We start from the raw sequence: 27,566 nt of genomic DNA, 5'->3' as shown, positions 1-27,566 counted from the left end.
AATCATATTCACGGTTTTAAATGTTCATGACCCAATGCCAAGTATTTTATTTCATCTTGTTTCATTTCATTTCACATCCTTTTGATTGTGAAGCAGATCAAAGGACTAGTGTTTCCTGGAACATGCTCTGGGAAGAGCTGTAATCTGGACTAGCTAACCCAGGTTTGGGAATTACCCAGGGAACAGGTGCTTGTTCTATCAACACACCAAATCATCTCAGGAATCCACTTTTTCACAGCCCCAAATATTTATTCACAGAGAGGGAAAAAAATAAATTTTCACATTTCTTTTTGGAGATTTGCCTTGCAGTGATCAATTCAGGTCCACGGTGTTGTTCAAGTCATGTTCAATTATACCACAGTGTTATGCACCAGATTGCAACTAGTACAGAAAAGTAAAACTGAGAACTAACTAAAAACTCAAAAACTGACATGAGAGATAAGACACTGCCACGAGCTCATTCTGCCAAAAGTTCGGCTGAATAAGGAGTAAGGCAGGGTGCATATTTTCTAAAGTTTCTCAAAGGGTTTGGGGTTCCATTCTGGGAAGGAAAGAAAGGGGGCATAAGCACATGTTTTAATGATCTTTGAATTTTAAAACTCTTAATTCACGGACAGCAAGGACTGGCATCCTAATCTGTCCCTTGCTCCATACCTACATAGATGAGAAGATTCTGAGATGAAGTGAGGAAAATATACACATAAACAGACTCCATGACATCTGGCTGTGCCCTTCTTCTGCAGTATCATCGGCACCTGCATTTTTATTAAGTTATTACTCAAGCCTGATGCCATTTACCTACGTTCGTGTACTTGGGAGCTAAACATCATTTTTATGGGAAAAATGGTCATTTTGTTTCATATTATAAAAAGAACCAAACCATATAACTGTGTCCTTCACTTTTCTACTTAGTGTTTCATTTGCTACAGAGGCTTCTATTTACATAGATGACAAACATATTTGGAATCAAGTGGATTATTTTTAATCAAATAAAAATTTTCAATAGCCTATGTAGGATTACAAACTACACATGGTAATATATTCCCTTTGATTTTTTCCAATGGTACTTCTCATCGCTCACTACTTGCTATCATTGAAACATACTTTGGAAAGGAAAAATCAAATCCTCTTATTATAACTAATGACAATAGAAATAAATCCAAGGGCACCTGGGTGGCTCAGTGGGTTAGCATCTGCCTTCGGCTCAGGTCATGATCCCCAAGCCCCAGGATCAAGCCAGGTGTCCTAGGGCTCCCTGCTCATCCGGGAATCTGCTTCTCCCTTTCCCCATCCCTGCCACTTGTGCTTTCTCTCTCAAATAAATAAATAAATTTTTTTAAAAGAAAGAAATCCAGTCAGTCAATACTGAATATTGTCTAGACAATGATCAAGTATTCAAATAATTAAATAAATTTTTATTTCTCATTCTCAATGATTGGTGGCTTTAAAAGTTATTATATAATACACAAAATATTTTACTTTAGCTTCCAGCAAACCATAAAGACATTATTTTTCCTGTGTTAGTAATGCCAACTAAAACTCACCAAAATCATACATCTTGGGTGACTGGGAAAAGAGGTTATACTGGTAAGCTATAAGGTTGATGAAAAAGTTTTTAAAACATCTGTAACAGCTTTGTTCAGTTCATTGTTCTCCCTGGGGAATCAACAACAACAAAACTATTTTGAAAACTTTTTTTAGCTGAGACAAGTATAGAAGTGAACTCTTATTTCCCTATTTCTGTTTGAAAATAGTATTTTTCATTCAAAATATTCACAATATTTATAATAGGTTATAACACAGTGAAGCTTCTTAAAGTTATCTCTCAAATTCAAAAATACTTGTGCCTGGAAAAACACTCAGTTACAAGGCTGTTGATTTGATTTGATCTGATTTAATTTGATTTAGGAGCATAGTAGAACTTTCAGGTTCACCAGAAATATGTAAACTCCATCAGGGCCAATAAATCCAGAGCTATAACTTTCCTTATGAAATAAAAATCTCCAAGTGATGAAGCTTTTGATAATTTAGTTCTTACTAAATTAGTAGCAAGGAATAGTAAGGAACTGACCCTATTATTCTCCCAAGGTTAATCTAAAGGAGAAAGAACATTTCTGTTATATATGCATATAATATGGTATATAATAAGCACTTATTTTTCAGTATTTCATGGACTTCTAACAACTCTATGAGCAAGGTATTACTGCCATCACCATTTCACAGAGGAGAAAATGGAGGCAATAAGTGAAAGAACCAGACTGAGCCCCAAGTGCACTGGCTCCAGAACTCATGTTCCTCATGGTAAATGGAATGGTGCCCACTTGGGTAAACACACTGGCTCACACATGCCTATTAACAGACTTCAACTGTGATGTTTCTGCTGGCTCAAAAGGACCTCAGTCAATGCCAGATTTCTTTGCATACTGTCATAATAATTGGTTGTCACCATTGTTTTCTTTCTGAGACACTGAGAAAGTTCTGATTGATCCCTAAATATACTTCTGCTCTAGTGTGAAGATATAATGCACCATTACACAAATTTATTTGACCACAGATGGGACACCTTTAGTCCTAATCTTGCAAGGTTGCTAGCCCATGGAACAAATGTTGAGAAATACTGAAATAAGGGTCAAATCATGTCATAGCCTATTTTGTAGTTTTAGGAGACAAAATGCTCAGTAGGCAGAATCTGAATTTCTTGTGGTGAGCTGCATCCCTTTTGATGGCCAGCTCCCAATCAGTCCCATTGTGAATCTATCCATACAACATACAAAGTTTCAATGGAGTGCCAGAGAATGGTTAATTAATCCACTAGTTCTTTTTTTTTTTTTTAAGATTCTATTTATTTATTTGACAGATAGAGATCACAAGTAGGCAGAGAGGCAGGCGGGGGTGGGGGGGTGGGGAGCAGGCTCCCCACTGTGCAGAGAGCCCAATGCGGGGCTTGGTCCCAGGACCCTGGGATCATGACCTGAGCCGAAGGCAAAGGCTTAACCCACTGAGTCACCCAGGGGCCCCTAATCCACTAGTTCTTAACCCTTTTAGTGTAGAAACATTTAGAACAGACCTGTCCAATCAAGACATCACTTTAAACAATCTCGAACTAAGAAAACCTTCATAAAGGGGAATGGGAAGAGGAAGGAAAGGGAAGCAAATCATAAGAGACTCTTAATTATAGAGAACAAAATGAGGGTTGATGGAAGAGAGGTGGGCAGGGGATAGTCTAAGTGGGTGTTGGGTATTAAGGAGGGCACTTGTAATGAGCACTGATGTTATATGTAAGTGATGTATCACTAAATTTTACTCTTGAAACCACTATTATACTATATCTTATTAACTAACTAGTATTTAAACAAAAATTTGAAACAAACAAAAAAGAAAACCTTTGGGGGGAAAAAAATAGGCATGCATTTACCACCCAGTCAGGTTTGTTGACCTGACACCAGACATAATTACTCCATTGGGGGTGAAGTGAGTCTTCATACACAGCAAGGAGTTCCATGATCTAAACAATGTCCCTCTCAGCCTTCTTTCTTTCCCTTTTTTTACTTCCTCTCAGGTACTCTACTTATACCTAGGGAAAACATTAAGTTTATGATTCCTTTTTGTCTGTCCTCACTTAGGATTTTCACCCAAGAAGGGCTCCCCAAAACCCTAAAGTTAACTTTTTTTCATCCTCCATTATCAACATCTTTCTATTCTTCATTGTTACTAACTACACTCTACAAATATTCACTTGAATTTAATAAATTCATATAGATGCAACAAATTTTTCATAACTATATGATCGTAGAACTCTGTGTACAATGCCTACTGATATTTCTCTACCTCATGCTCAGCAAATACATTATGGGAATAGTGACTTAAACAAAGGAATAAAACCAGGAATCCAACCAAGAAAGAGAAGAGCTTTCCCAGAAACCAGGAATGACTCATGGCTCATCTTGCCCACCCCAGATAAAGAATTATATGAACCCCAGCTCTCATCCAAGTAATACAGCCAAGGAAAGGAAGATGTTTTGGAGTAGGGATGCAGTGGAGTTCCTCAACAAAATCATTACAGCTATTGGCAACTCCCTATCCCAGCTGTATACATAGACCATTCTATGTTGAAAATGGTATTTAAAAAAGTAAAATTTGAGAAAAAGTGAGGGAAAAAAGTTATCCAGAAGCATATCTACAAAGAAAAAAAAACTCATTTTCACTGTACTTTGAGGCAAGTTGCTGTATTGAGGTAATTTTCTACGTAGTCCCCAGGCTAAGAATTAACATATTTTTTTACCTCTTTCTATAGCAACCTGTTCAACTCAATTCACTCCCTGGAAGTAATTGTTGTATTTATGATTTTATTCTATCTCCAGACATTAGGACAACTCTAACACTCAGAAACTTTTTGGAAGACCCTCAGCCCTCAAGCTACTATGCCCTAGAAATAAGAAGCTAGTTCCTTGCCCTACATTGTAAGTGGGTAATGGAACTCTTACAGATCAGCCAGGTTTTCCTTATTGCTGCACTGGAATAAGCTGGCAACTATATTACACTAATTCATAGCACTTGGCAATTTTAATGCTCGCAAAATTTTAATCATTAGGATTTTTCATTTAAATATTGCCAGAATGACTTTCATACAAACAAATCCCTAGCAGCCAATAAATGCTGAATTAGAATTCAACTTCCTTTTCTATACCAGGGTGAGTGACAACCTAATATTCTCTAGAATATAAAATATTCCAGGTTGCAAAAATTAAAGTTTAAAAAGAAATAACCCAGAGAAAATATGTATAAACACTCAAATGAGTATTTGGCTGACTGAGGCCCTTAATAAAAGCAAGGGAAAGAGAAATCCTTATAAAGGGAGTGAATTTATTCTTTTCTTAAATAATTCTGCCTCTTTTTTTCCCCCAGATGGGAATAAAAATGAAAGAGAAAGCAGCCAGAAAAAAAAATAGTACTAATAATAATTCTTCCAATTGATTGTATAATTAGGGCACTAAAAACCATGAATCCAAGCCATATCTCTAAAGATTTTATATTTTACTGGTTCTAGGAAAGATCCAAGAGTATATTTAAGCTGATCATTTCATAAAGTTAGCTCTGCTTTTTTGCTCTTTTGAACCTGTGTTGGCCAAGGCTAACAAATTCTACTGGAACTCTAGGGACTATTTTTGGGAGCAGATGTTTTAAGATGTCCTGGATCTGCACTTAAAGTAATTCTGTGGTGGCTTTTCACTTTTCCAATCTCAGTGTGACTTAACCTCTCTCAATCTCAATTTTCTCATCTTTAAAATGGGGATAATTATAGTACCCACTACATTAAGCTGCTGTGGGAATTAGATGAGATAAGGTATGAAAGTGCTTATAAGAGCACTTAACACACATCTCCTCGATATGTGGCAGCTATTATGATCTTTTCTGATAGTGGTTATAATTTAGCAGGCCCTGCTACTGCACTTTGAATTGGTATAATAACTCAGGGGATTACATCTCTGGAAAGCAAAGTACATTAAATGCTTCACGAGAAAGTTGTGGATTTACAACTCATCCAATGGCAAACAACAACCCTGCTTGCTTCGGAGCCACTGGGAGCGTCCAGGCAGCCAGGACCCAAAGCCTGCATTGTAAAGAGAAGAGGCTGCACTCCTACCATCTGTGAGCACCGCTTAGGCTTGGGCATTTGAACCAGGCCTTGAATACCATCAACATCCCAACTGGGAAGATGTGTGCCTGGGACACCACACATATGGCGATCAAATTTCAGCTCTACAAGTTAGAGGATTGTCATACTAGAGAGATAGAAGTCCTTTATACCAGATACCCATTATGGGATGATAACATCTCCTAAAAATGAAATGGAAAGCCAGTACAATAGTATAAAACATAAGAGTGTAGGAAATGCTGAAATTTCATGAGGGAGTTTGTGAGGTCACCTGGCAAAATTTGAAGGTTTTCCTGTAATGGAAATTTTGAGGATAAACCTTCATGAATTATCATAGCATACACATCTGCAGTGACTGAAATTTCTCTTAGCCTCATATGATAATGGATAGCCCAAAGACATCACAATTTCGTTTGGATGAATTAAAAAAAATAGCTATTTACTTAAAAAAGAAAAAAAGAAGAACAACTGATAACTTGCTTGTGCATTGGGTCACTAAACAGCCAATAATCAGAAATAGGAATTTCTATGAAATCATGAGCAGTATAAAGGAACAAAATCATTCTTGAAGACAGGACACTTCATCTAATTGACACTGGTGAACTTCAAAGTTCACATGATATGTTCAGGGAAGGTAACAACCATTTTGGTGTAAGGTTTTTTATTTATATGACAAAATTACATCTCCAAAAGCTCAAAACCCACTATTTTAGTTATTTAAAATTTCTTTAAATGCACACACAAACATACCTGTACAAACACACACACGTTTGAGTCAGACAGAGAGGCCACTTACTGTCATTTCATTCATACTGAGAAGCATGGGGCTAGGCGGCAGGGTCCCAAGACGGTACTTGAAACCTTCTTCCAGAGTCATTCCCCAGAACTGGCTATAGTTCTGGGCTGTCCATCTGCCTTACAAATGAAAGAGAAAAACTGGTACACATTATGCAATATCACTTTTATAAATAATGTTTGTTTATATTTCTGAAGTTATACAAAATTAGAATTACTATAAGCTAGATATTCTTTATATAAAGAATGTATGATTATTTAACAGAAAAGCCTATGAGCCACTCTTCCTAAATTAGGTCTCTTCCAATTATTTTAATGACTTATATGAGGAACCTAAGGCTATATCAATATAGACCAAATAAAAGAATATGGAATCTTTACATATTATAAGGGATTAAATGGCAAAAGGTCAATCTGTGTAGCTTCTTTTAAATGTCATTAAATGCATTTTAGAAAGAAGCTTGAATGTATAGAAATGCACTTATATATAAATAGGGTAATTGTTTTATATATAATTTAGATTTGAAAAGAATTTGACCATGTAAAAGGAAGTATCTGTGAAAAACTGGGGGTAAAATAGTTATACTTAAGATTATATCAGTGCTAATTAATTATATTGAATTAGTTTATTTAAATACTGGAATATTCTATCATATATTAAAGAGTTAATTTGTGTTAAGTGCTCAACAATCTCAGTTATTATTAGTGATGATACAAATTCAATTAATGTGAAATTAGATACTTAAAAGCACGTATTTTTTAGAGACAGGGTTTGTGGCCCTACATAGGAAAAGGTGCTTTGTTTTCAGAATCTAACACTGACATTTAAATCCAAAAAAAATTTCTGAAGAGATGAGAGTAGATGAGAAAGATGAAAGTAATTTAATCATCACTTGTTTGAATTATTTACAACTTGAGAAAAATATATTTTCAGTACTTAAGTCAAATCTAAACTTAATCCTGTTAGTTAATTACCAGAATTGCTTACATTGTGATAGACTCTCATGAATGCTTGAAGATACGTTTGATTTTCAATAATATGCCTAGCAAGTTCATGCTTTTCTAAGAATCTGTTAGATCACAAAATCCTAAGCAACTTGGAGCCACAATTTTAAGAGTACAATCCCCATCACCCAAGGAAAACGCTGACTTTGTTAAATTTTGCAGGATATATAAGAGACCATTAGGACCAGCCTTAGGCAAAGCCATGACATCAAGGAAGTATGTTTTTCATGCTCTACCCTAACAGTGTTCAAACATTCAGATACATTTGTGGTCATTTAATCACTTAATTTAGTGAGCAGGGAATCAGTATTTTAAAAAATAAATAGAATACAGGAGAGATAATAGGAAATACTAGAACTTATTGCACATAGTGAGGGTGAGTACTGTTTTTATATGCGTCAGGGTGTGTGTGTGTGTGTATAGCACGTATTTGTACGGATATTCATGTGCTCGTGTGTGTGTGTGTATACTAAGTCATAAAGTTAGATGCATGTTTTACTGTGACTTATGCTTAAAAAAATTATGAAGGGACTACCGCTCTATACCATCCTCTTTGATCAAGACTCATAACTTTCCCTTTAATCCAATTTAGCATTTACTGGACATTCTTCATTTATCATATTCTCTTAAAACATAAGAATAAGTAAATTTCTCTACCCGCACAGAGCTCATACCCTAAAAATACTGCAAAGCTAGATATGACTTCAATGTGTGTCATTTATTAGCAGTAGGTTAAGGTATGATCAGAGTAGAGGATTCAAATATAACTCTGCCTGAAGGAGTTGGCATAATTTCGTTACAGAGAGTGACTTTAGTGCTCAGTCTGGAAGGATGAGAATAAGGTTGGTGGACAGATGTGAAAGAGAAGGACATTTATTCTTTTAAAAAAAAGGAAAAAAGGCCACTCAGGAGTAGAGCATATGGGTTTGAAGCTGGGTAGCATGTTTAAGAAAGGGCAGGTACGTTCAATGCCAAACCCATGAGAGGCCAAGGGAAGCTGGAAAGAGCATGAAAAAATGAGGTAGTAAGGAAGCACTTGGGCCAGACTGTTTCTTATGCTAAGGAATATAATGATATTCTACAAGCAATGGAGTGTCACTGAGGATTTTTAAGACCATGAACAGCAGAGTCAAAGCTTAGATTTAGAGTGATAACTATAAAGAATTGGTTGCAGTTTGGTCAGACTGGAAACAGGGAGAAAGATCAGGTCATCTCAAATGAGGCTTGATAAATGCACTAGAATGTAGCAGAGAGGTAGAAAAAATAAATATCTGAAAGAAACTATGAATGTGGGAATTATAAGAGACTAGTGGCTGAGAAAGAAGAATAGAGAAGAATTACACTAATTTCCAATTTCCTGGCTTGCCTGACAAGGCAGAGGTGAAGGCCAGTCACCAAGGACAGGTCAAAGAGGTTAACACTTTTGGTTTGGGGTGTGTTGATTTGAGAAACAGGTGAAAAGATCAAGGCCAATTTATCCAACAGACTAGGTTTTGAGTTCATTTAAAAAAAAAAAATCAAGTTTAGAGATGTGACAGATTAAAAATGGCCACAAATTATCTGTGGCTCTTGGCACCAAGAAGTGGAATCTATTTCCCCAACCTTTGAATGTGAGCAGGGCTAGTCACTTGCTTCACTCAACAAAAGGCAGGAGAATTGATGCTGTGTGTCTTTCAAGCTTAGGCCTACAGGGAAGCCCTTTGCAGCCCTCCCTCATGCCCTCTTAGAGCACTCGTACTATATGAGGGGCTAAGGCTAGACTGCTGGAGACACATGGGCCCACCAACAACCAGCACCAACTACCAGGCAAGGGAATGAGGCCACTTTAGAGGATTCAACCCTATTTGAGTCTCCAGATATCTGTAGGCATCTGAGGAACCCCAAGAGAGATCAGGAAAAGAGGTTCAGGTAAGTCAATGTCAAGGTACTGAAGTAAACAAATGAAAGGCTTATGGTTTTAAGCTGTTAAATTCAGGTGTGGTTTGCTGCCCCACATAGTTCTCTATCTCCCTTTGTTCCACTAACTTGCTGATTATTACTTGCTACTAATTTGGCACTTATTTACTGCCCTATCATCAAAACTCCTTTCACAAAGGGATGACATGTTGACTCCTCAGCTAGATTGGAAATTCTTGTAAGACAGAAATTGTTTATTTCTATCCTCAGCAGTGCCACAAGAGAAACACGGTTTTGTTAATATTAATTGGTTGCACTGAAAAATAACACAGGGAATAAATATGCACTGAAGTAACATATAGAATGAAGGAAGACTTGGATCCAAAATGCCACCAAGATGAGAAAAATGAATGTTTTAAGCAAAGATTGTGTATATTTGCATGTAGGCTATTTAAAAAAGCACTCAGTAAGTAGTGAATGATATGCTTCTATTTTCACACATGAAAACGATTTGAACATCAGGACCAGAATATATCTGAGAGTCAGAACTTTCTTTTAAATTCAAGGACTCCCCCTGCCTTTTTGTCCTCTGGTAAATAATTTTAGTTTTCCTGTTTCTTCATAGCTTGTCTCTCTTCCTTAACTTTTTTTCTTTGGGCAATGGGTGTTTCCTTTTGCTCCAATTATCTCTCACTTTCTGTACTCTTAAGGTCATCAATGTTTGCTACAAAAGGCAAAGCCTGTGCCTCTTAACTCATTGCAGAGTTATCTCACAGTGAAAAATTGATGGCAAGAAAGTTCTTCTTTCCAAAGAAGAAAGCATTCCCACCAGCTTGTGTATTCTTACGTGTTTTTTCCACATTGCCTTCAACTATGGTTTCCCGCGGGTTCTGGGACAGTGGAAAAGTAGGCTGCTGAGAACTTCTTGGAAGTATGTGCTCCATGGGTCAAGCATTTGAATTATTTTAAGAACCTGATTCAGATAATTTCTTATGATGACACATACTCTGATGTCCTTTTCATTATTTGAGTATCACTTAGCCACAGAAAATTATGATGTATTTTCCCTAGAAATACTTAAAATGTCATATTATCACCTACAATATTGGGTAAACATGTATACACACACAGGATGAGCATGCTTGAAGAATATTAATGTCAAAAAAAAATGTAACTTTCTAAATGTCATGTCTTCCAAGAAAATACTTTGGGGACAGGGACTGTGCTAGGAAATCTGGGAAATATCTGTCTTATGGTCTTCTATGTGAAAGCAAGTGATACTTTTAATTTTTAAAAATACATTTCAGGATTACATCACTTTTATAATTACTTGATAATAGATCTTCTTACATTTTCCAGAATGTGGAAAATATTTCTGAGGGTATCTAGAGATTTGGTCAATGACAAAGGAGCAATCCTGAGGCAGATAACCAGGTAGGTCATCCCTCTTCCTTTCAGTTCAGTAAAGAAAATCCATGTTAGTACTGATATCATTATTCCCTCTATGTAATTGGAGAAGCCACCTAATTTATTAATCTGTCAGAGAGCATCAAACCATTATTTGCCATGTTTAAGTGTCAATCAGCCCTATATTTAGCTTATAAGCAAAGGAAAGTGGCTCAGCCTGTCTTTCCATTCAACTCTAAGTGAAACTGGCTATATAGGTCATGTCAGTGAAATTGTCTAGATGGACTGGCTATTTGGGGAATCATCAAGATTAAATACTGACCTCTTAGAGTCTGATTCTCCTGTGACAGCTGATTGGCTGGGTCAGGGCAACACCAGAGGGAGAAAGATGGTTTATTTGAAAAAATCAATTTTGCCTACTTCCTAATTTTGTCTAAATATTTATCCAAACTAACACTCCCTCTATTCCCCTCATTCACACCATGACAATGCTCCTGCCTAGTAATTTTAAGACCCTATCACCATTTCTTTGTGCATTTTAATTTTAATCATTTAATATTTACCTCCGTGCATTCCTATTTTACATGTCTTTCTACTTCTCTTTCCATTTCTCTCCCATTCTTTCTTTTGAATAATGGCCATTTTTAGAAGTAAATGATAGGAAATAGATTGTTTGAAGCCTGAAAAGTAACCGGGGCTGCCAAAAAAAGTCTGTAAAGCAAGATTTTGCTCACCCATAGTCTCCGTTATTGACACGTTCAATCAGTTCTGGTTGAACAAGGCAGACAAGCTGGGAACATTTCCATTGCTGTCCTGAGCATGTGCTGCAAAGATGTAAAAAATTACAGAAGTGGCCTAGCCTTTACGAAGTACATGTACAGAATTAGTAACCAGAATTGCACACTGTTAAGGTGTAGAACATATCTTTGATTAATGATAGCCATAAGTCTATTTGATTCTTGGCAAAAATAAAATAATAGCATATGCATTAGCTATCACTCAATATGCTCTTAACTTCTCCTCCAGGCAATTAATAAGTGAAATGACCACACAGCCATTGATGTTTGAAAACATAAAAAAATTTAGGCAGTAGAATCTGTGTATTTGTATTTGGGAACTTTCTGCAGGATAATCATTTGAAGGCAGCCTGTTTTTATCTAGAGCTACCGTGATCAAAGAAACACAGTTTGCCTGTAGTATATCTTGCCTGTGGAATGCTTTAATTAAGAGGTATAGTTCATGCAGGCCTGCTGTATGATGAAGGTCACTATCATGAACAACAAGCTCTAGCATTGAAAGATATACCTAAGATTAGATTCATCAACATTCATTAAATATGCTTATATAAAGCTACAGGTATGCAATATCCTAGGACTTATGATTCTATCTGTATTTATCATCTTATTTCACAATACTCCCTTTATTTGAAGAAAACATACACAGACAGTAGAATTCAGTTTTGTGCCACTTAAATTCATTACCAGGAGTTGCAGTTTTCTTTAATTACTGATCCTTCTTCATAAAGTTGGCCATCTCTGAGGCAACCTGTCAACATAACATTTGAACAAATGAAAATTTTAAATTGAACAATAAAGTGCATCAACATTCACAAGAAACCTACAATTCTGTTTAGTTTCTCAAATATGCAAAACTGGTGCCACTCTGATGAAAATCCACATCTGGTTTGTGTCGAGGTTTATGTACAGGATTTTTCTAAGCTTGTTTCATGAGCTGTTATCTTTAAAATTGCATATTATGTTCCAACAGAGGATTTGTAAAGCATGAAAACTTGATTACCACAGAATTAATCACTAACCACACTCAAAAAATAATTTATGTGTTTAAATAGGTGATCAATAAGACAGTGTTTGGATAAATTTATGGCTTTTCTCATTTAAAAAAACCCAATCAAGTCTCATAAGTAAATATGATTAGTTGTATATGACAGGAGTAAGGAACTCAAAGTTTTGGACCAAAATGTGAAGCTCATTGAATTTACCTTTTAAAGATAAATTCTATTTCTTCTTAAGAATTTGGATCAGAAGAAAAATTCATGAAACCAGTAAGATAGTAGCCATTTGTGTTCTAAATCCAAATGATTCTCAATTAACTGAAACTAGCTGTTAACTAATTTACTTGATTATATAAACTACTTAAAAGGGACCAACAGTGTATTATCATTATATGAAAACCATCAATAAGATATGGTGAAAATAATACCCTGGTTACAAAGGAAATCCTTTTCAAAAATATAATTCACACAGATTTGAAATCCACTCTGACTTAACAAAGATAGTAAAATTTACTACTTTGTCATGTGAAAACAGAAATATGTAATTGATAGATCACATCAGTGGTGTCTAATTAAACAAAATGAATCCTAACTTTTTATTCATACGATCAGAGGGGAAAATCTACATGGTTAGAGATCATTCCAAGGGACGTGGTTTAACTTCTAGCCACAATATCACAAAAGCCACTTAGGGAATTTGCTCTCCTCTGATTTTTCAAAAAATGGTTTCATTGAAAACTTTACAGCTGCCACTCTGCAGCATGTAGTTTTTATAGTTCAATATGTTGCTTAATGAATATAAAATCTCTACAAATTTTCATCTATTTACCTCTTTCCCAAGATTTTTGAACATTCCACAACCATGGGAAGAGAAGCAAAAACTGCCTCCCTCCTGGACCACAGGCTTCTGGACGTCGTGAACTCAGGGAAGGGGAAAGATTTAACTTTAGAACAAGTCCGACGTTTTAACAACTATTCAGTATTAGAGACTTGAAATAAATGAACTTCCACTATAGAACTTAAAGAAATCCTCAAACTTTTATTACCTAGGGGTGACAGAAAATTCATGCAACAACTCAAGTTTTCAAAGTCAAAGAAAGTACTTTCTGACCAGTTTTAAAGGACAGGGAAGAGGCCAAAACCAAAGCTGATTTTTTTTTAATCATACCTCATAAATATTCCTTGCCCAACATACCAGTTACATAGATAAAGGAAACAGAAATCACAAAAGTCTTAAGGAGAAAAAAAAAAAGTCCCTTCTCTGACCTGTACTCTAGCTCATAATTTTGAAGTCAAGAGAATGCTATCACCAGGCCTAATCCAAATCACCAGTACTAAGTCTAGTGTTAGCAAAAGTTTCCTTTCTTGGTCATCCTTCCTTAATATCAAGTCAGAGTTTACTATGAGAAACTACGTTTATTGTAATCTCTTATAATTGTAATTATTGTAATCAACTTGAAAGCTGACCTCTTTTTTTATTTAAATTCAATTATCCAACATATAATACATTAGTTTTTGATATAATGTTCAGTGATTCCTTAGTTGCATGTAACCCCTAGTGCTCATCATATCATGTGCCCTCCTTAATGAAAACCATAATCAGTTCATTTGAGCCTGCTCAAGGGGCTCACAAAGTGGAGCATCAACTTCTACGTTACAGATAGTCCAGTCATTTTCTTTACTCCTGCCTGGCTCCAATGTATCCCTCATTTCCCTGCCCAGCATTTAAAGAGGACTTTTAAAATCTCTGTTGTGTCCCTTCCTACTCAAAATCCTCAAGTTATTTCCCATCAAATTTAGAATAAAACCCAATTTCTTTTTTTATTGTTATTATGTTAGTCACCATATAGTAAGTCATTAGTTTTTGATGTAGTGCTCCATGATTCATTGTTTATGCACCACACCCAGTGCTCATTGCAATCTGTGCCCTCCTTAATACCCATCACCAGGCTCACCAATCCCCCCAACTCTCTAAAACCCTCGGTTTGTTTCCCAGAATTCATAGTCTCTTATCATACCTCTCTCCCTCTGATTCCGTTTCCCCTTCACTTTTCCCTTCCTTCTCCTAATGTCTTGTATGCTATTCCTTATGTTCCCCATATAAGTGAAACCATATGGTAATTGTCTTTCTCTGCTTGACTTATTTCACTTCAAATAATCCTCTCCAGTTCCATCCTTGTCAATGCAAATGGTGAGTATTCATCCCTTCTGATAGCTGAGTAATATTCTATTGTAGATATGGACCATATCTTCTTTATCCATTCATCTCTTTTTTTTTTAAGATTTTATTTATTTATTTGACAGACAGAGAGATCACAGTTAGGCAGAGAGGCAGGCAGGGGGGGTGGGGGGAAGCAGGCTCCCTGCTGAGCAGAGAGCCCGATGTGGGGCTCGATCCCAGGACCCTGAGATCATGACCTGAGCTGAAGGTAGAGGCTTAACCCACTGAGCCACCCAGGCGCCCCTATCCATTCATCTCTTAAAGGGATCAGCTCCTTCCATAGTTTGGCTATTGTGGATATTGCTATGAATATTGGGGCACATTTGCCCCTTCTTAAACCCAACTTCTTACAGTAACCTCTAAGGCCTTACTGAAAATGTCTCTGCCCTCATCACTTCCTAGTATTGAATGGGGCAGGGCTCCCAGTGGAATGAAGGATTTTCATAATAGTAGTAATGGGGAGAGCAGTGGATGGATGTAACTTGGAGTTAAAGCAATGGAACTTGCTCACAGACTGAGTTTGGGGGATGAAGAGAAAGAGGAATTAAGCAGGTCTCACTGGAATTTTAGCTTGAGTTATAGAGGGGCAGTGAAGCTATCACTGAAATAAGGAACAGGCTTGTTGGCAAGAAATCAAGCAGTCTGCTCTCATATTTTAGATTTGGATTAAATCTAGGTGAGACATCCTAGTGGAGAATGTCAAGTAGAGTAGTTTATGGAAGTCCAGAGTTAAGTCAAGTCTGGAGCACAAATTTGAGAGATAGCAACATACATTAAAAAAAGAAAAGAAAAAGCAGGAGGAGGAAGCAAGATGGTGGAAGAGAGCAGACTGAAATATCATTAGGTCCCAGAAGTTCAGCTAGATAGTTATCAAACCATTCCAAGCACCTACAAACTGAAGAGGAGATAGAAGAGAAGAAGTGCAGCAATTCTAGGAACAGAAAATCGACCACTTTCTGGAAGGTAGGACATGTGGAGAAGTGAATCTGAAGCAATGAGAAGATAGACCGTGGGGGGAGGGGTCAGCTCCCAGCAAGTGGTATATCAGCACAGCACAAAATCAGAACTTCTAGAAGTCTGCTCCACTGAGGGTTATTGCTCCAGAGGCTAAGCAGGAGTGGAGCGCTTGTGGGGAAAGTGTGGTCTCAGGACCTGCGGGGCCACAGAAAGACCAAGGGTGTCTGAAGGTGACAAAGCTCCCAGGTATTGAAGCAGGGAAGCCGGCTACCGAGAGCCAAGAAGTGAGCTCTCAGCTCGGCATTACCTTAAACCATGATCCAATGCACAATCAGACCATTTCTCTTTGAGCAGTGACCCCACAAGTGGCAGATCCTGGGAGACGCCCCTCCTTCCTCCTCCAGGAGGAGTGGCATGGGAGTGCATGGCAGGAATCTGCTGGATTTGGAGACTCCAAATGGGGCAGTGCACCAGAGATAGGAGGCCTGGTGAGCTCATAGTGCAGCCAGAGACCAGGGAGATGGGAAGGACTGACTGCTTGTCTCTGAGGGTTCATTGAGGAGTGGGGCCCCGAGCTCTCAGCTCTTTCTGGCTGGAGATTGGGAGGCTGCCATGTTCATTCCTGTCCTTCAAAGCTCTATAGAAAGCATTTGGAAAACAAAAGCTACCGAGAGCAAACATGAGCAGATTACTTAACCTGGCCCCTGGCAAGGGTGGTGCCACCTCGGGCAAAGACATTTGAGAATCACTGCAACAGGCCCCTTCCTGGAAGATCAGGGAGAACATCCAGCCAAGACCAAGTTCACCAATCAACAAGAACTATGGAACTCCAGAGCTGGGGAAAGCAGCACATAGAATTCATAACATATGATTCTTTAGTCTTGCAAAGTTAAGGTTTTTTGTTTTCTTTTTTTTAATTTTATTTTTTTCTTATTCTATTTTTCTAAATTGTCCTCTTTCCTCTTTTAATGTTTTTAAACTATTTTATCTTAACAATGCCTTTAAATTTTTTGTTTAATTTTCATCATTATAGTCATATTTTATACCTTCATTTTTTGTATACATATAGGTTTTTTTTTTCTTTAAAATTTTGGGATACAATTTCTTCTAATGGATCAAAATATACCCTAAGTCTAGCACATGGCTTTGTTCTACTCTCCAGCCAGATCACATTCTCTCCTCTTTTTATTTTCTTTTTCCAGAAAACTTATCTTATCAATTCCTCTTTTAGAGTCTTTTTTTTTCTTCTTTACACTCATATTCCATCCCTTCATCTTGTTTACACTTATTATTGTGTGTGTATATATATATATATACATATATATATATATATAAGTTTTTCTTTCTTTAAAATTTTGGGAGGTAGTTTCTTCTAAGAGAGCAGAATACACCCAAAATCAAGTGGGTGGCTCTGTTCTATTCACCAATCTAAAATCCCTTCCCCTTTTTTCTCCCCCAGTTTCAGGTCTCTTCTGATTTGGGTAATGTATATTTTGGGGGGTATTTGCCACCCTTTTAGTATTTTATTCTCTCATTCATATATTCTTATCTGGATAAAATGACAAGGTGGAAAAACTCACCACAAAAAAAAAACAAAAAACAAAAAACAAGAGGCAGTACTGAGGGCTAGGGACCTAATCAATACAGACATTGGTAATATGTCGGAACTAGAGTTCAGAAAGACAATTATCAAGGTGCTAGTTGGGCTCAAAAAAGGCATGGAAAATATTAGAGAATCCCTTTCTGTAGAAATAAAATCCCTTTCTGAAGGAATAAAAGAACTAAAACCTAACAAAGTTGAAATCAAAAAAGCTATTAATGAGGTGTAATAAAAAATGGAGTCTCTTACTGCTAGGTTAAATGAGACAGAAGAGGGAATTAGTGATATAGAAGACCAAAAGATGGAGAATAAAGAAGTTGAGCAAAAGAAAGACAAACAACTACTGGACCATGAGGGGAGAATTCGAGCGATAAGTGATACCATAAGATGAAACAATATTAGAATAATTGGGATTTCAGAAGAAGAAGGGGGGGCAGAAGGTATATTGGGGTGAATTACAGTAGAGAATTCTGCTAATATAGCAAAGGGAACAAGCATCAAAATCCAGTAGGCACAGAGAATCCCCCCTCAAAATCAATAAAAATAGGTCCACCCCCCTTCATCTAATACTAAAACTTACAAGTCTTAGTGACAAAGAGAAAATACTGAAAGCCACTCGGGACAAGAAGTCTGTAACATACAATGGTAGAAATATTAGATTGGCAGCAGACTTATCTACAGAGAACTGGCTGGCCAGAAAGAACTGGCATGATATATACAGAGTACTAAAAGGGGAAAATATGCAGCCAAGAATACTATCCAGTTAGGTTATCATTGAAAATAGACGGACAGATAAAAAAGCTTTCAGGACAAACAAAACTTAAAAGAATTTGCAAACACCCAACCAGCCCTACAGGAAATATTGAAAGGGGTCCTCTAAACAAAGAGACAGCCTTAAAATAGTAGACCAGAAAGGAACAGAGACAATATACAATAACAGTCACCTTACAGGCACTATAGTGTGCCTGTACAATGGCACTAAATTCATATCTTCCAATAGTTACCCTGAATGTAAATGGGCTAAATGTCCCAATCAAAAGACACAGGGTATCAGAATGGATAAAAAAAAAAAAAAAGACACATCAATATACTATCTATAAGAAACTCATTTTAGACCCAAAGACACCTCCAGACTGAAAGTAAGGGGCTGGACAACAATTTACCATGCCAATGGATGTCAAAAGAAAACTGGGGTGGCAACCCTTATATCAGACAAATTAGATTTTTAAGCCAAAGACCATAATAAGAGATGAGGAATGACACTATATCGTACTTAAAGGGTCTGTCAAACAAGAAGATCTAATGATTTTAAATATCTATACCCCTAACATGGGAGCAGCCAACTACATAAACCAATTGATAATGGAATCAAAGAAACACATCAACAATAATACAATAATAGTAAGGGACTTTAACACCCCCTCACTGAAATGGACAGATTATCCAAGCCAAAGATCAACAAGGCAATAAAGGCTTTAAATGACACACTGGACCAGATGGACATCACAGACATATTGAGAACATTCCATCCCAAAGCAACAGAATACACATTCTTCTCTACTGCACATGGAACATTCTCCAGAATTGATCACATCCTGGGTCGCAAATCAGGTCTCAAATGGTACCAAAAGACTGGGATCATTCCCTGTGTATTTGCAGACCACAATGCTTTGAAACTAGAACTCAACCACAAGAGGAAAGTTGGAAAGAACTCAAATACATGGAGGCTAAAGAGCATCCTACTAAAGAATGAATGGGTCAACCAGGAAATTAAAGAAGAATTGATAAATTCATGGAGACAAATGATAATGAAAACACAACTGTTCAAAATCTTTGGGACACAGCAAAGGCAGTCCAAAGAGGAAAGGATATACTGATACAAACCTTTTTCAAGAAACAAGAAAGGTCTCAAATACACAACCTAATTGTACACTTAAAGGAGCTGCAGAAAGAAAAGGAAAGAAAGCCTAAACCCAGCAGAAGAAGAGAAAAATAAAAATCAGAGCATAAATCAATGAAATAGAAGCCCAAAGAAGAGTAGAACAAATCAACAAACCTAGGAGCTGTTTCCTTGAAAGAATTAATAAGATTGACAAACCCTGGCCAGACTTATCAAAAAGAAAAGAGAAAGGACCCAAATAAATAAAATCATGAATGAAAGAGAAGAGATCACAACCAACACCAAAGAAATACAAACAATTATAAAAAAACATACTATGAGCAACTATACACCAGCAAATTTGACAATATGGAAGAAATGGATGCATTCCTAGAGACATATAAACTACCAAAACTAAACCAGGAAGAAACAGAAAACCTGAACAGACCTATAATCAGTAAGAAGATTGAAGCAGTCATCAAAAATCTCCCAACAAACAAAATCCCAGGGTCATATGGCTTCCCAGGGGAATTCTACCAAACATTTAAAGAAGAATTAATACCTATTCTTCTGAAACTTTTCAAAAAAATAGAAATGGAAGGAAAACTTTCAAACTCATTTTATGAGGCCAGCATTACCTTAATCCCAAAACCAAAGACCCAATTAAAGATTTATTTATTTATTTATTTATTTGACAGAGAGAGATCACAAGTAAGCAGAGAGGCAGGCAAAGAGAGAGAGGGAGGGAAGCAGACTTCCTGCTGAGCAGAGAGCCCGATATGGGACTCGATCCCAGGACCCTGAGATCATGACCTGAGCCGAAGGCAGCGGCTTAACCCACTGAGCCACCCAGGCGCCCCCAAAGACCCAATTAAAAAGAATAATTACAGACCAATATCCCTGTTGAACACCGATGCAAAAATTCTCACCAAAATACTAGCCAATAGTCTCCAACAATACATTAAAATGATTATTCGCCACATTCAAGTGGGATTTACTCCTGGGTTTCAAGATTGGTTCAACATCCACAAATCAATCAATGTGATAAAATACTTTAATAAAAGAACAAGAACCACATGATACTCTCAATAGATTCTGAAAAAGCATTTTGACAAAGTACAGCATCCTTTCATGGTCAAAACTCTTCAAAGTGTACGGTACATACCTCAATATCATCAAAGCTATCTATGAAAAACCCACAGTGAATATCATTCTCAATGGGGAAAAACTGAGAGCTTTTCCCCTAAGGTTAGGAACACAGCAGGGCTGTCCACTATCACCACTGCTATTCAACATAGTACTAGAAGTCCTAGCCTCAGCAATCAGACAACAAACAGAAATTAAAGGCATCCAAATCGGCAAAGAAGTCAAACTCTCACTCTTTGCAGAAGCTATGATACTTTATGTGGAAAAACCAAAAGACTCCTTTTCAAAACCTCCAGAACTCATACAGGAATTCAGTAAAGTGTCAGAATATAAAATCAATGTACAGAAATCAGTTGCATTTCTATACACCAACAACAAGACAGAAGAAAGAGAAATTAAGGAGTCAATCCCATTTACAATTGCACCCAACACCATAAGATACCTAGGAATAAACCTAACCAAAGAGGCAAAGAATCTGTACTCAGAAAACCATGAAGTACTCATGAAAGAAATTGAGGAAGTTACAAAGAAATGGAAAAACGTTCTTTGAACATGGATTAGAAAAACAAATATTGTGAAAATGTCTATGCTACCTAAAGCAATCTACACATTTAATGCAATCCCTATCAAAATCCCATCCGTTTTTTTCAAAGAAATGGAACAAATAATCCTAAAATTTATATGGAACCAGAAAAGACCCCAAATATCCAGAGGAATGTTGAAAAAGAAAGCCAAAGTTGGTGGCATCACAATTCCAGACTTCAAGCTCTATTACAAAGCTGTAATCATCAAGACAATATGCTATTGGTACAAAAACAGACACATAGATCAATGGAACAGAATAGAGAACCCAGAAACTGACCCTCAACTCTATGGTCAACTAATCTTCGACAAAGCAGAAAGAATACCCATCCAGATGGCCAACAGACACATGAAAAAGTGCTCAACATCACTCAGCATCAAGGAAATACAAATCAAAACCACAATGAGATATCACCTCACATCAGTCAGAATGGCTAAAATTAACAACTCAGGAAACAACAGATGCTGGCGAGGATGCAGAGAAAGGGCACCCCTCCTACACTGTTGGTGGGAATGCAAGTTGGTGCAGCCACTCCGGAAAACAGCATGGAGGTTCCTCAAAAAGATGAAAACAGAGCTACACTATGACCCAGCAATCACACTACAGGGTATTTACCCTAAAGATACAAATGTAGTGATCCGAAGGGGACATGCACCCAAATGTTTATAGCAGCAATGTCCACAATAGCCAAACTATGGAAAGAACCTAGATATCCATCAACAGATGAATGAATAGATAAGATGTGGTATATATACACAATGGAATACTATGCACCCATCAAAAGAAATGAAATCTTGCCATTTGCAACGTGGATGGAACTAAAGGGTATTATGCTGAGCAAAATAAGTCAATCAGAGAAAGACAATTATCATATGATCTCTCTGATATGAGGAATTTGAGTGGCAGAGCAGGGGATTTGGGGGGTAGGGAAGGAAAAAATGGAACAAGATAGGATCAGGAGGGAGAAAAACCATAAGACTCTTAATCTCACAAAACAAACTGAGGGTTGCTGGGGGGTGGAGGGGGTAGGGAGAGGGTGGTTGGGTTATGGACATTGGGGAGGGTATATGCTATGGTGAGTGCTATGAAATGTGTAAGCCTGATGATTCACAGTTCTGTACCCCTGGGAGAACAGACATCTGAATGTTGCATTTGGTGATAGGAAAGTCACTGACCCTGCCAAGAAGGATTTCAGTGAAGTAGCAAGGAATGGCATCCTGTAGGAATTGGTTGATGAGATACTTGGAAGTCAGGAAGCAAATATTTCTTTTAGTTATTTTCCATCAGAGAAAAAATAAATAAATAAAAGGAAATGAGACAGATGCTGGTTAAGGACATGGAGCCAAGGGAGGGCTTTTTCAAATTGGGAGCTAGAAAAACACATTTTGTGAATTGATCACTGATCCATGAAATAAGGGGGAAAGGGAGGCTTTAGGAAAGAAAGAGAGGGAAAAGAAAGGGAGAGAAGGAGAAAGAAAGGGAAAAAAGAGAGAGAGAATTGTAATGGTGAAGATTAAAAAGACAAGAGAGGACTGGATTCAGAGTTTAAGAGTTTAAGAGTAATCCAGGGGTGCCTGGGTGGCTCAGTGGGTTAAAGCCTTGGCCCGGGTCATGATCCCGGGGTCCTAGGATCGAGCCCCACATCAGGCTCTCTGCTCCACGGGGAGCCTGCTTCCTCCTCTCTCTCTGCCTTGTCTCTCTGCCTACTTGTGATCTCTGTCTATCAAATACATAAATAAAATCTTAAAAAATTTTTTTTCAAAAAAAAAAAAGAGTAATCCAGAGGGAAGGAGGTTGAAAATTATGATGATAGAGATGAAAGAATTCCTGATGGTTTTATTTTCTCAATGAAATGTACATGAAGTGCCTCAGGGTGAGTTAATCAAAATGGTTAGTCATATAGCATCTTGGGGAAAAAAAGATAATGACTGTTGAAATTAATAGGGTTTTACACATTAATAGACATTAACACAAGATCAAAACACAAGGCAAATCAGGTATCTGGAGAGTGAAATATTTGGCCCATTGATTTTTAAAGAAGGATGGTAATACAATGTCTGTTAATTTATTTTAATACTTCATCATAATGCGTTATAGTATCTGTGCTGGTCTAAACTTCACTTTAGGAAGACAGTTATTTGCTCAGATAAGGAATCCACATCCCATGGGTGGTCAGTAGCAGTTATTCTGAAAGTCCAGATTCCAAGGCAGCTGCTATAAGTGCTTCCATTATCCATCTTGGATGAACACTAGACTACCAGTATAATGAACATCAGAAATGGGCTTTCATTGGTAAAATTAGTATCTTATTAATCAACATAATGGATATATGTAATCAGCTCTTATTGGTTAAATTAATAGTATTCAACTTATATATATATTAGTTAACCTATTTAAAAGTCATTCCCCACACTCCCACTCTTAACAGCTAACAGTTTATGTTTCTCTTAAGGTCAAAAGCCTTTATTCATAGACCTGATGCCCTAGGATTGATCTCTAAAAAGTTCTGTGTCCCAGCCACTGGTTAGCAGGCATTCTCATTCCCTGATGCCCACTGCAAGGGTAACAGAATCCTACCTCTGCATTATTATCATATGTGCCTCCGGTAAATTACTCAAGCAAGGTAAATATGGGAACCTCTAAAGGATAGGGACTTGAGACTTCATGACGCTTACACAGGTTGTTGAACTGGTGTATGTCTCCTTACCAATACATATTTTTATAACTATCAGTGTGTATGGCAGAATTAGGACTGTGACTTATCTTCATTATAATGTGGTTGGTTAAGGAGGTTGTGAAGGATTAAATAACGCTTATCCAGTTCAAATGTGTCAGTGGCTTACACACATTTTTTACCAATGTGAACATAAAAGTTCTGCATAAATTAAATTAACTTATGTCTGTTCACAACAGATGGTATACTAGACTCTTCCCTTAAAATCTGCTACACCGAAAGATTTGTCTGGAAAATCCATTCTGGTTCTCTTTCGAACTCTATCACTTACTTTCAGTATCTAACATTGAAATCCTCCAAGTACTAGAAGATACCATCAGAGATGGAGAAAAAAAAAAAAAGAAAAACAAAAAACACAGAAGGAACTTATTTACCAGTATGTCCTACTTCCAGTTTATAGAAAAGGTACATATGTATTTTTATAACCCTTAAGATGGTGTACGTAGTGTTAAGTCACTGGTTTAAAAAGAGCTCTTGGGACAATTGTAGTATAAAGAACTAGATAATACCACATAATTAGATAGCTGAAAAATAATGCTTACTAGATCAGTGAGTGAACAACATAGCATCTCAGAGGAAAGTCATAGTACTGCGAAAATTGGTATAAATAACATACCATTGTGTTTTTATTTTAATTTTGCATGATTTTTAATATTGTGTAGTGCTATTTTCTTTTGACCAGCTACTTTCACAAGATAAAACAAAAGAAAACAAATTACCTTCATAAGAGCAATTATAGTCTAATGTGAACTTTTTGCTACTAAATAAAATGATTAATTGCTTCCCTTCATAAAGAATGGAATAAAAACTATACCTGGAACATAATTTCTACCTAAAACATGACTGCAAATTAAAGTCAGAGCAAAATTCTAGCTCAAGCAAAAATGGACATTGAAAAAGTACCAATTACTTTTTTCTAAATGAGCTATATGTTTCAAATAAGAAAAGCTTACATACATTGTATGCATCAAAACACTACAATTTATATGTAATATTGAGACTCAATACCCATGAAGCCAACAGTATACCTACTTAACATCTGACAATGAGTCCTCATAACAAAATAAAAGCCCAAATCCTTAATATAGCCTATACATCCTGGCATAATCTGACCTCTACTCACTTCTCAAACCTCATTTCATGCCCCCCCTCCAAGCCCTCCGCTAGACCCTACTCTCCAGAAATGTCGACCACATTCCAGTTCCTGGACCAGGCCAAGCTCCTCTCTCTCAGATCTATACCTTTCTGTCAATTCTTCAGGTCAACTCATTCCTCCTCCCTCCTAGAGCCTCTGTTAAATATTTTCCCTTGCTGACTCTCCCCTATAAAATATAACATTTTACAGATTAATGTTACACTCTGATACACTCTCACAGCACCCCAAATGTTTCCTTCAGAGAATTTATCACAATTTGCAACTACACCATGAATTTGTTAAATATCTTACCCTCTCCCTGGTAACTTGACTGTCACTTCAAAGAGAGTAAGATCCTGTCTTTTTTTTCCCTATTGGTGCCCCTGCACTAAGCTCAATGCCTGGCATAGTGAAGATATTCAGTGAATAATTTTTTCATGAATGACTACATTCTCCATTATTAGTAAAGGATCTGCCCCTTTTTAGGATAAAATAAATGTTTGATGTTTTCTGAGCTATATATTTGTAGAGGTAAAGGTCTGGGATAAATGACAGTTCTGTGGAAATTTTAATCTAATATATACATGTTTTAAAAGGCATTCCCTCAATTTTACAAGCAATATGACATTATTGAGAATGAAGGCAACCGCATTTGGATTTTGAAATAAGGATGCCAAATCCTAATTGACCTTTAATTGTCTTCACCTGAAATTTCTAGTAGTGTTATAGAGCTCTGATTAAACCTGCATTTTCTGCTGAGGAGATCTGATGTGACAGGTAATTCAAAAAACAAAAAAGTAGGGTTTTATTTAAGTATAGCAAAAGGGTGTTGCTTTGTGGTTTGTTGCAAATCTTAGATGTATTGATTGCTCAGAATCTAGAGCCTTTCTCCTATAATTAGACCAATGTAGTAAATACCATCATTCTCCTCATTAATTATTTGTACTTAACCACTCAATTTTTGACTCTTACAATTACTCCGTAGGAAGTTTTCCTTTGTTTCAAAGGTTTAAAAAATCCCAGATAAAAGTGAAACAAAACAAAAATACATACGAAAGATCTGTTTGGTATTACTTAGGCAGGTGGCTAGCTGCCTTTATTTTGGTTGTGCCCTGGTTTTAATGGCATTAATGGTTCTAATGTCAGGAGGTCCATTAGTCAAATGACATAATAAGCCAACTGTTAGACAAGTCTGCAGATGATCTGTGACTGATAAGATGCTCTAACAGGTTACACTCAAAAGAGCTTAAGAGTCCTGTTGTCAAAACATTTTACTAAGAAAGAAAGAGTATTAAGTAACTCTGATGTATATTGAGTCAGTATTCCCAAAAGGATCCAGACCAGAATTCATGACCATCACACCAGAACTTTCTTGAAAGTTCTAATACAATACAGGTATCTTGCATCTAAAGCAAAGCACTTGAACAATCCAAGGACATTTGTTTAACCATAATATTCATTTTTCACCTCCTCTTAAGAAAGGAAGGAAAGTAAGACGGGAGGAGAGAAAAAGAAAGTTTGACAGATCTGTAATGAACCAGGCACTTGTTCAAACACATTTCCAAAGCCTACCTTCTGGATCCCAAGGCTTTGTGTGAGGAGGCCATTCTTTCTCTTCAAGGCAAAATGACTTGTAATCAGGACAGCAATCAGAATTTTCCCTTTCACAGAATTTATCGCAGTAACATACTGCATTTGCCTCATAGAACTGAGTGGCACAGCCATCATCTCTGTCTTCACAACAACCAAAACTTCTACAGTATTGTCCTTTGAAAATGGCTCTCTTGAATCGAGAACCTTCCCAAATCGTGTGATTCCTAGTGAAAGCAGGTCCTGGGTTCACTTCTCTTTGAGATAAATACTGTTTCCCCATCCAAATTTCTGTGGTAAGATAGGAAAAGATTAAGATCTTATATCCAGTCCACATTCTCTAGATGTCAGGTAGGGTTCCCACTTTCTGTTATAGTCAATACCCTTGGCTTTGGGGCTTCTTCTTGGAGCTGGAATTCTAATCATCAAGACAACCCAGCCTGAATCCTGAAGTGGATCCTTTACTTGAACTGAGTATACTTCTTGTAGTTAAACATTAATCAAGAATTTAAATGTTGGCCCAAGATAATGTAAGTGTTAAAAATAGACCCTTGTCATTCCTTCAAAGTTAAAAATGTATAATATTTTATATCATGCAAAAAATATCCATCACCACAAAAATAAGTACATAAAATCTTATGCATTGATGAAATACATTGAATAAATCTTGCCTCAAAAAAAAAAAATCTAGATTCTTAAATCAGAAACCTCTCTGGAATACACATGGCCCAAATTATGGCTGCAATAACCACTGGCAAGGTGTAGGAAAGTGGAAAGTCAAAAACAATTATTCATTTCACCTACTTGCACAGCAACTAAAATCCAAGCTTTCATGAGGTCGCCTGCTAGGATCTGTCATATCAATAACAGTTGCTCTAAATCATACCCAGTCACACACTGGTTTGATTTCCCATCTGTACTCCATTTACCTACCAGAAGCATTTTGATTTCAAGGCTTAGCAGAGCCTAATTCAGCTAGAAATTCCCTGAGGGTGACCTTAGTTCCTTCCACCTGAGTCCCTACTTGGCACCAGTGTAGGAACCTGCAGTATCTACAAGGCATTTTACAGTCAAGGAAAGTCCATCTCTGTGCTAGAAAACTGCAGGAAGAGGTAGTCATGAAGGAAACCCAAAGGTCAAGATGTCTTCAGTAGAACTGTACATTTACAG

At 37.0% G+C, this 27,566-nt stretch overlaps 1 protein-coding gene across 1 annotated transcript in view; it reads right to left on the bottom strand.

The window, feature by feature from the left end:
• The window catches only part of TINAG (tubulointerstitial nephritis antigen), a gene marked incomplete at its 5' end in the record, with an annotated part of 88,109 nt that extends 60,854 nt beyond the window's left edge, over window positions 1-27,255 (bottom strand). The window contains 5 exons of the mRNA XM_080806408.1: window positions 6,453-6,567; window positions 11,494-11,583; window positions 12,241-12,304; window positions 26,379-26,687; window positions 27,201-27,255. Coding sequence (XP_080662534.1) covers window positions 6,453-6,567; window positions 11,494-11,583; window positions 12,241-12,304; window positions 26,379-26,687; window positions 27,201-27,255 — 633 coding nt within the window. The remainder of the gene's footprint in view (window positions 1-6,452; window positions 6,568-11,493; window positions 11,584-12,240; window positions 12,305-26,378; window positions 26,688-27,200) is intronic.
• Between the last annotated feature and the right edge of the window lie 311 nt (window positions 27,256-27,566).

Source organism: Martes martes, assembly GCF_963455335.1.
Source record: "Martes martes genome assembly, chromosome: 6".
Classification (NCBI taxonomy): Eukaryota; Metazoa; Chordata; class Mammalia; order Carnivora; family Mustelidae; genus Martes; species Martes martes.
This window is presented reverse-complemented; position numbering and strand designations above follow the sequence as displayed.